Here is a 10796-nt window from a genome sequence, read left to right on the forward strand (position 1 = left end):
GCCATCCCAAAAGGTTTGTCTGTGAGACTATTGTATTTACACTTACTGGTTTTGTGAAAACAATGTACTTAATACGGTCAGATTTGTTTCAATGCACTTGTGATGCAAGCGTACCATAAAATAAATTGCATGCTGGCAAATAAAGAGTAGCTTTTGACTACAGAGTTGGGAATGCTGGTAAAAAAAACGAGAAAGCCAAAAGTGGGGAAATGTAAATGTGTAGTATATTTGAGGCTAATCTTTTTTCTGAACTGTCATTTAGGATTTCTTCAAGGCTTCGCTGTGTTAGTTAAGGCTGGCTCAACAGAGCCCTGCCTTACTGGTTCTGTCTTTCAGAGCAACCTAGTTCTTCATCTAAACATGCTTCAGGGTTATCATCGTACCTCTGTTCAGTGAATCTCTAGAGCCTTTCCTAGACTTCTTGAAAAGGGTCCATCTTTGATTCCGGTATGTGGGTTCCTCGTGGTGTTGTCTCAGACCAGTCTTTCCTCACAGTATGAGCTGGATCTCGTACCAGCTGTCATTTCATGATCTTCTCCAACTCTTGGTTGCTGTTACCGACCGCCAAAAGGAAGATCACAGCACACGCATTCTTTCCCCCAGTTTCCTTCTCCCCAAGGGAATTTCAGCTCATCTCTACATTTACAACAGAAAAAAGCTGTTACCACTGGACATGATTAAAACCAGTTGTCACTCAAAGCTTGTAACAGTTTTCCATCTTAAAGCTGTATCTGTAAGTACAGTGAGGCAGAAAGAATTTAAGGGAGATGCACGGGATCCCAAAGTAAATCGTTGGCACAGCTATGGACACAGACAGCTCTTCTACCTGTTAGCAGGGCCATCCTTCCCCCTTTCTGTCAATGCTGTCAGTGCTGGTGTTGACACTCAATTATACACGAACGCGAGTGCATCTGACTTGCATGTTGTTACCCTCTGAACAGTTGGTCTGGCTTTGGAATGTGAAGACCTGTTCAAGAAGTATTAAATAAAGGTGTCATAAGCCTTATTCTTCACAGTTTTCCCCTGACCCTCTCACAGTTTCTGTTATTTGCTTTCTTAACCTTAGTCTAAACATCTGTTACAGATCTAATTCTTAACTTGTATGGATAATGCATCCATGGGGAGAAATGCTTCACTTATAATCATGTTTTATCATTCTCTTTGTGGTTTATTTTGGCACTTGGGCTTGTCAGCGATGATTAAATTGAATTACGTAGAGTGCTCTCGTAAAATGCCACACACTTGATTTTAAATGTGCTCCAGCGTGATGAATGCATCATTAAGAGTGGGATGCGGTGTAATGCTTAGGTTTGTGCCTCTCGCCGGGTTATTACATGAATTGTGGATAGGTCATTTTCAGGATTTCTGCTCCTGCATTCCATACCTGTAAAATGAATGAGTTTTACCTATTCAGCAGGTTTGTGTTGACACCCAGTGGGTTATTTTTTGAATAGCTAGGCAGCAGGCATCCTGTGACGTGTCATAGAATGGTTATTCCACTCAGGCTAATTACCCAACTGCTACCTTGTACTTCCCTCATCTTTTTATTGAGAGCAAATACTTTCGTGGGTTGTAAATTGTCTAAAGAGGAATCATTGTTTTAGTATATATTTACGTGGTGTCTGTCACAGTGAGCTTTCCTTCCTTGGGTGAAGCAAGCAGAAGGATAGGTATTATTACAACACAAACATAAAATAAAGAACGTGCTTTGAGGTCTTAGAATGAGATATGCTGGGGCTTATTACAGCTGTTATCTTTCCAAGAAAACATTATCAAGCATTATTATATTTATGGGTGCTTTTATCCGTTATACTTTAAAAGCAGGCAGTGATTACTGGTGTGTCTGAATCCATCAGTTAATGGAGGAAACTAAAGCACACGAGCAAAAGGCATGTCTCCGTTAATGAGGTCTGAGGTGAAGGTTCAAAAACCTGCCGGACTTTAGGAAGGGCATGTTTTGCTTTGGAGTAGTTTATCTTTTGAGGCGTTCACTTGATAATGAATAGCAGCTTAGTAGTAATTAAGCTGATATTAATTCAGAATTAATATCTGAAGGTAGGTTTAACAACTAATAAAAAAGATCTGTTGTGTATATATTAAACCTGGAATAGCATATCTGATGCATTTCTGTGTTTTAGGTCGCTAATGACTCTTTTCATCAATTCTGGAGACCCATTTGTTCATCAAATAGTTTTATGTCATTTGGAAGTTTGAGAAAACGTTGCTAATTTGAGGGTAAAAAATCTGGAAAGCAGAAATGCTGTGAAGCAGCAAGGTGATAGGTATGATTTTACAGAATGATAGATAAATGGGTTTTAGCTGTCATATGTAGGAGTATCCCATGTTTTGTTTTAAGTAGTTAGTTCTTAAAGGAGTGTATCAGGGAAGCTAGTTTCCCATATTTTCTCTGGAAAGGGAAGAAACTAGTCACACAGAATCACTAAGGTTGGAAAAGACCTGTAAGATCATCCAGTCCAGCCATCAAACCAACACTCCCATACCCCCTAGACTATGTCCTCAAGCACCGTTTCTGCATGTTGCTTGAACAGCTCCAGGGATGGTGACTCCAACGCTTCCCTGGGCAGCCTGTTCCAGCGCCTGACAGCCCTTTCTGTGAAGATGTTCTCCCTAATATCTAATCTAAACCTCCCCTGATGCAACTTGAGGCCATATTTCCTAAAGTAAAAATAAGGATTTGAATGAGCATTCATTACAGTATTTGAAAAAACTGTTTTTCAGATAATCGCCTTTGATGAACTTCGGACAGACTTCAAAAGCCCAATAGACCAGTGCAACCCAGTCCACGCAGTGAGTACGACCAGTGGCTTGCTAAACGAGAGCTACCGAAGAAAGCGAGATGCACGGAGCTGTCACTGAAAGTACAACTGTGGAAACGAATGTAGAGTCTGTTGTGACGTCAGCTGTAGTTTGGAAAATTGATTTATTGGGCTAGTCTTAGGAAGCCAGATGGTGACTCTTTATGCTATTAGCTTTTCTTTTTGCTGAAGGAGGCAGGATAATTCGGAAGTTCAGAAACGGAAGGGTATATAATGTGATGCTAGCTAATGCTTTCTTTTTATCTTGTCATTCTGCGGCACAAGTTTTCCTTTTTGAAATAATTTGCTTTCTCTGTGTTCAAGTATGGGATAACCATCCTCTCTCATATTATCTGTCTCAATGAGTCACGAGCTTGAAGGGATTTGATGAGATGTACATTCCTAGACCTCTGTCCCATGGCAGGGACCTAAATTCTTCTGTGCTTTGAGAGTAAATAACACATTCTGCTGCAACTGCTATGGAAAAGGTTAAATGTCACCCTGGGACTGAAAACTCGATTTTACCTAATGAACCAAAGTGCAACCCAGATTTAAGCATATGAAAATTCCTCTGTTAATTAAAGCTGTAATCTGGGGTGGTTTAGCTGACTACAGTTAAAAATGCATCAGACTTGTACCACGAGAACTGAGAGCAGAACTTGGCTCCCTGTCATCTCACTGGGAATTACAATGATTATGACAGGTGCTGAATTTGATCGCTACAGAGTGTCAAGTTATTGAATTGCCTACAGATGATAACCAGATTCCATAGCTAGTACTTTGCCATTTAACTTTATTTCATAACTCAGCAGAGGGTTTGCGATACTGCTTAGATCACTGATGGTTTTAAGTGTAATCTTCACATGGTTCTTCAAATAAGATGACTTGTTTACTCTTCACTAGCACATAAGCAAAGAATGAGAACTGAAGAAAGAAATTAGATGAAAAAATCCTATAGAGGACTTCAATGGAAATAATCTGGTTCTGAATTTATTGGAAGTAATCTGATTTTGAATTGACTTTATCTGGTTTTACTTCCTATCTGGGGAACTGCACACAAGAAATGTGTATTTGTATGTACCAAATTCTAGTAATTTGTTCCTCTCCTAAAACTGGCAAGGTGCTCTATGGAGATAATTTCCTTTTATTTTAAAGTGGTAATGGAATTGGTCTCCAGGATAAATATGTTAGTAAGTCCCTGTTTCAGTCATATTAGTGCTGTAATCAAGAAGTTAATTGTAGAGTTTCGAGTAAAACACAGCAAAGTATTCTGTGATAAGTTGACATATATGACTTTATTCTATGAAGCTTTCAGTGATAACTCAAGCAATAATCTCAGATTGTTTTCTTCTGCACAGTATACATGTTGATGCCTTTTATAGTGACATGAAAGGGAAATTTTTAGCAGATATTTCTTATTTCTTACATCTCTGGTCAAGAGTCTTTTCACCTTTTCCTATGCATAGTTGCTCGTGCCCGTATTACATTTATTTGGTGGGGTAGTTTTCTTTATTGCACTACAAGAATGTCTGATGTTTACTCATGTATCTTCCACACTATTTTCAAGGCAGAGGGTAGAGCCTTCTTGACAAGAGAAGGCTGAATTAGGGAGAAATCAGAGGCCAAACCAGTGGGAGTACTGAGAATTTAATTAAAATTTCCTGGTTCACACTCTACCTACGGTTCAGAGATTGGACTTCCTACGTCTTCAAGGCCAGCTGCAGTTAGGCATCTGTCTTCTAAAGGAAAGTGAAAGGATTATCTTTTCCTCTCCACTTACCTCCTACTAAAGGCAAAAAAGCTTTCTGCAGCTTCACAGGCACATTCACACATGCTCATTCTCATGTTTGCAACTGTGAGTCTAAAATTTCCGAACCTCTTTTAGATCACAGGCAGCAGAGAGGGGCTCAATATTTGTCTGGTGCCTATGAAGCTTCCACTGTCTCTCCAAAATGATCCTTTATTTAAAAATTTCTTAAATTTGGGGACAGGAAAGGAAAAGTGACATTTCTTTGGACAATAGAAATAAAACTCAAACTTGGAGCGAATTTAAAACATTTGAAGAGCAGAAAGCTCTCTCAGGGAGAGTTGGCTTCTCACATTGGTATATTACATTACCTGTTTAAAAAAATCATTGTTCAGAATATTTTTTTCTCACATCTAATTCAAAATATTAGCAGTCTCTGAGGACAACAAAGTCACTCTGCCTTCTGCAGTGTCACCAGCAATAGAATCTTTCACAGCAACTAGAGCAATGGGGCTATGCAGAGTAAAATCTGATTTTACTAGTGAATTTCTCCTTATGAGCTATTTAAAAGAAAACCTGTCTTTGACTTGTCTTCTTTCTGTGAATCGAGCTCTAAGCTCAGGGTTTTGAGTCACAGTGTTTAATTCCAGTGAGTTTCAAAATTTATGAATTTATCAGTGCATCTGTTGTTTGAAGTGGCATTTCTGGGATATTTACGATATTCTTCGCTTATGGGTTGAATTCTAGTACCGTGTGTTGCTCAGGCACCCTCTAGGGGTAGAGAAAGGGCTGCCATACCAACCTGTAGTTGATCTTCTCATTCAGAATTACCTTGAAAGCAGAGGGTTGGGTACTGGAAACGCAAGACCAAGTCTCTGTGGTGTAGGTTGGCACCATTGGATAGAGCCAGATGCTGACTTAAAAGAAGTTGCAGCCTCTAGCTCAAGGCCAACACAGACTTGAATCCCCAGTTCATATTGTCACACCCAGTAACAGGTGAAAAAACAATTTATTGGACTTTGAAATGGGTGAACAATTTGGCTTGCAAGCAGTAGGTAAGAAGTGGGATACCATTGGTTCAGATTAATAATGTGTATTGCTTAATAATGTGTATTCCCTGAAGCCATTTATTACGATCTTGACCCATTGTAATTGTAATATATTATCTTTCATTTATAACACTGTCTAATCTCCCTTTTTCCCAATTTTTTCTTGACAGAGAGAGCGGCTGAGAAATATTGAGCGTATTTGCTTCCTCCTGCGAAAGGTGAGCATAAACTAGCCTAGAATTTGTGAAGCTGTCATGTAGTGACAGGTCAAGGAATAATGGGTTTAAACTGAGAGAGGGCAGATTTAGATTAGATATCAGGAAGAAATTTTTCCCGGAGAGGGTGGTGAGGCACTGGAACAGGTTGCCCAGAGAAGCTGTGGATGCCCCATCCCTGGAAGTGTTCAAGGCCAGGCTGGATGAGGCTTTGAGCAACCTGGTCTAGTGGAGGGTGTCCCTGCCCATGGCAGGGGGGTTGGAACTAGAAGGTCTATAAGGTCCATTCCAGCCCAAAACATTCTGTGATTCTGTGAAGCTAATGAGAATGAAAGCCATCAAGTGACAATGTGCATTCATTGCTTTTTGAATGATCCTCACACTCCATTGATGAAAGGTTGAATTCTGTTGCAGAAGTGGAAGTCAGGACCATCTTGTAAGGACAGAGTAAGACATAATGGAGGATTTCTGGCTAAGAACTGAAACTTCAGAACATCAGCCTATTTGTTTTGGAACATTTTCTGAAGGCAGTGTATTATTTTGCAGTTGCAGCTCGGGGTGCCTTTATAGCCCTGTCCGCTGATGATGCTGTTGTAGTACAGGCTTTAGAAATACCCTCTCTTTGAACAGTGGCTTACTATTTGATAAACTAAACATTTTATTAGCTACGTATTAAATGTTTAACTCTTTTCATTGACTGAATAAGAAAGTTGATATAGTATTTATTTTGACTTGACATAAGGGAGATGCTGAGTACCTCAGTTTCTGAGGGATTTCAAGGAGCTGAAAAAAATGTAGGATTGATACATTCATGGGTTACTCATGTGTAGCTTGAAAGAGGGGTTTCATAAACATGTTATTCTCCTGAATCTGTCCCACTGAAGTAAAAATAATCATAGTTCCAGACTATTTTTCTGTATATACTGAAGTTCCTATAAATTGCCTTCAAAGTGGTAGTGGAGCCACCTAAATCATTCTGCATTTTGCTTAAGGTCATCCCTGAAGTGTGGACTGCTGACTGCGTCCTAATCAAGCTAAGAACTAAATTCATATGTGGTTTTCAGAAACTGATATCCTCATCTTTAGAGGTTTTGGGAAAGCCTGTGTTAGCGTTTCTTAGTTTGGGGTGATCCAAAGGCATAGCTGTGACTACATGCAGAATCTATGAAGTACTGCCCCTGTACTCTGCTCTTGTGAGACCACACCTGGAGTTCTGCATCCAGCTGTGGAACCCACAACATCGGAAGGATATAGACCGGTTGGAGCGAGTCCAGAGGATGCCACGAAGATGCTCAGAGGGCTGGAGCATCTCTGCTATGGGGACAGGCTGAGAGAGTTGGGCTTGTTCAGCCTGGAGAAGAGAAGGCTCCGGGGAGACCTTATAGCACCTTCCAGTACCTGAAGGGGCTACAAGGAAGCTGGAGGGGGTGCCTTTTTGCAAGGGCCTGTAGTGACAGGACAAGGGGTAATGGGTTTAAATTGAAAGTGGGGAGATTTAGATCAGATATCAGGAAGAAGTTCTTCCCAGAGAGGGTGGTGAGGCAGTGGAACAGGTTGCCCAGAGATGTTGTGGATGCCCCATTCCTGGAAGTGTTCAAGGCCAGGCTGGATGAGGCTTTGAGCAACCTGGTCTAGTGGAAGGTGTCCCTGCCCATGGCAGGGGGTTAGAACTAGATGGTCTGTAAGTTCCCTTCCAACCCAAACCATTCTATGATTCTAAGTGTCATTTTCTGATCAGTCAGAGCTAGACTCCTATCTGTTTGACACTGTTATGAACATGTGACTCCAAGGAGCCACACTGAAGTACCTACTTAGCCTGTTTGTGACACTAGGGATATGAAAATAAGAGAAAATACTTATCACCAATAGCTTTCCATTTTATCAATTAGGCAGCCAGCCAATCTCAAGCTATGTCCCAGTTTCTTTGGCATAAAGCAACTGGTGAGTTGTAATGTACTAATATATGTGAGTCCCATGGGAATGCCTTGCCTGCATCAGCGTTTAATTTTTATTGAGCTTCAGTCTCACTCTGAACAGCAAAATGAGCATTTTGGCTAATTACAAACTCAGTATTCATAATGGATTGACTTGCTTCTGGTTCACTTAAACAGTTTGCTAATTCAGCCTCTTCAAAGTTCTTTGGGGACACGTTTGTTTTAATTCAGAGATTATATGCAAGAAGAGGAAGGTGCAATAACTACAAAGATTTATAGTCATCAAATTTGACAATCACTAAAAATAGCTTTAGCTTATGTAGTAGAAAGCACTCAATCTTGGGGAAAATTCTGGAAAAACGGTGAAAAATTGAGTGTTGGACATATAGATACAGGAAAACAGCAGTTAGGATGCTTTCAGCAAGCACTAAATATATCCCTTATAACATTGTGTGACTTTAGGTCTGTTTCTATTTCTATGAAACAACAACAAAACTGGTTTACTATGTCTTGAAGTAAGAGAATTCTTCTAAAGGGCTTTGAAAACAGTGGTATCTTGCTATTTATGTCATTAGAACTTTTAATGCTTAAATCTGCTATAGATCTGTTTTTAAAGAGGTTATAGGTGGGCTATAAAAATATGTTTGTTTTCATTATATCCTGGTTTTAGAAGGGATTCTTGGCAATTATTACATGGGCATATGATATGTCATATAAATCTGATCCCAGTGAGCAAAGTGTTTCTTAAGGTTTTATCTCCAAAGTACTTGGAGAAGATTATTAATCATCGGTGCCAAGGTATGTGATATATCACCAGATATTATCTAACTTATTTGCATTTCCCAAAATAGAACAGAGAATGTAATCCTTCTGCAGCCAGGCACTTTATGACATTTGGTTCGGGGAAGATGTTTCTATATCTTTAAAACAAGTAGGGATCATGTGAATCAGGTATATATGGTGCTGGCATGTGTACATGCATGTACACATGGGTCCATGATTTTATGGTGCTATAGAATTAGAATTGATCAGCCTAGTTTTCTGGTTCCTGGAGAATCATTGGTAACGTATAAAGAAGCTATGTACTGTCTGTAGCCATGGTCAAGTCTCTTCTGTCCTGAAGTAAACCAGAGGAAGGATGTATTTTCTGAAGCCAGCACAAAGTGAGGTTCTCTTAGAATACAGATATGTCATTTTACTCAGTGGTGTCTTTGGGGTGCTTTATAGTATATCCATACATGTCGAGGGTCAGGTCGAGGGAGGTGATTCTGCCCCTCTAGTCTGCTCTGGTGAGACCCCACCTGGAGTGCTGCGTCCAGCTGTGGAGCCCTCAACATCAGAAGGATATTGACCACTTGGAGCGAGTCCAGAGGAGGCCACGAAGATGCTCAGAGGGCTGGAGCACCTCTGCTATGGGGACAGGCTGAGAGAGATGAGCTTGTTCAGCCTGGAGAAGAGGAGGCTCCGAGGAGACCTTATTGCAGCTTTCCAGTATCTGAAGGGAGCATACAAGGGTGCTGGGAGAGGGCTTTTTACAAGAGCCTGTAGTGATAGGACAAGGGGTAATGGGTACAAATTGAAATCAGGGAGGGTTAGATTAGATATCAGGAAGAAATTCTTCACAGAGAGGGTGGTGAGGCACTGGAACAGGTTGCCCAGAGAAGCTGTGGATGCCCCATCCCTGGAAGTGTTCAAGGCCAGGCTGGATGAGGCTTTGAGCAACCTGGTCTAGTGGAAGGTGTCCCTGCCCATGGCAGGGGGGTTGGAACTAGATGATCTTTAAGGTCCCTTCCAACCCAAACCATTCTATGATTCTATGATTCTATGTGTGTGCTTGTTAAATTGTTGAGTGTCCGCCAGCGTTCACTGTGTGGACATCGGTGTGTCCTGCAATTGTCGCATGATTCACGTAGGACATGCACGCACCAGTTGTGGCAAACACTGTGGAGTCTGTATCTGTGCTCTCTATTTGGCTAAACTGCCTTTTTTCCTCTAAGGATAGGATTCCGTGCCACACTACAGTGCCATGCAGAGCAACACAAAGCAGTTGTGAATGAGCTAGCGGAAGCCGTGCAGTTTACAGCAGTACGGGCTTCCTCAGTTCATTAGCCCTGCTGAGGAGTCTGTGGGTGAGCTGTGCCATACAGATCTACCGTGATTTTTGCGATTAAATATTTTGGTGGGGTTATTAAAATATATTCTGTTAATGTTAACATCAATATTATATAATTGTAATTGTAATTGCAGTTGTATTTCAAGAAGTCTACCTACCTGGTTGATTCCTGTTGGATATACTTATTTTGGCACTAAGGACAATTAGGAATTTCCTAGATTAAAACATGGTCTATTTCATTACTCAACCACTGCAATATTACTACTTTACCTCTGAGGAAATTTAAATTAAGTTGTGATTAGGTTATACATCCTAATTTTTTAATTAATCTGATAAATCCTTACTAAGGAGGAGGGTTGATTCAACTTGCTTCCTGCTCAGCAGATGTATTTCAGACTTCAGTTTGCTCATGCCAAGCACTGCTAAACAGTACAAGTGACCTTTTTCAAATTATCAGCAAATATTTGTTTTTAAACCCCATTAAGCTAAAGTAAGAATGATTTACGAACAGCAAAACTGGAACTGGAAGTTACCTGGCAGGGAATTGAGTTAGATAAGAGACAGATTTTTACTTGTTTTTTCTACTGTAGCAGAGCATTTTAGTTAAGTTAGGCATAAAATTCATAAAACTGCAAGTGTAAGAAAATATTGTACTAGAGCTCAATCCTTTTTTCTTGATTTTATTTGGTTTTGTTTTGGGTTGTTTGGTTGGTTGGTTTTGATTTGATTTTTCCTTTTGCAAGTCTTAAAGGGATGATTGGAAGAGAGCAAATTCAGCAAGAAATCTAACCACAGGCAAGGTGACATTAATCTCAAAGATGTTCCAGATGAACTTGAACTGTCTTGAAAAATACAAACAAATACGCAGACAAAAAAACCCTAAAGGGACAACTTTTGAATAACCCAACTTCGCCGGTTCAGC

At 40.3% G+C, this 10796-nt stretch overlaps 1 protein-coding gene across 1 annotated transcript in view; it reads left to right on the plus strand.

Moving 5' to 3' along the window:
- Window positions 1–2739: 2739 nt before the first annotated feature.
- The window catches only part of CNIH3 (cornichon family AMPA receptor auxiliary protein 3), a gene marked incomplete at its 5' end in the record, with an annotated part of 25573 nt that continues 17516 nt past the window's right edge, over window positions 2740–10796 (plus strand). Inside the window, 2 exons of the mRNA XM_010148707.1 lie at window positions 2740–2808; window positions 5783–5830. Of these exons, the coding sequence (XP_010147009.1) occupies window positions 2740–2808; window positions 5783–5830 (117 nt within the window). The remainder of the gene's footprint in view (window positions 2809–5782; window positions 5831–10796) is intronic.

This window comes from Eurypyga helias, unplaced genomic scaffold (assembly GCF_000690775.1).
Source record: "Eurypyga helias isolate BGI_N326 unplaced genomic scaffold, ASM69077v1 scaffold38323, whole genome shotgun sequence".
NCBI classification, from domain to species: domain Eukaryota; kingdom Metazoa; phylum Chordata; class Aves; order Eurypygiformes; family Eurypygidae; genus Eurypyga; species Eurypyga helias.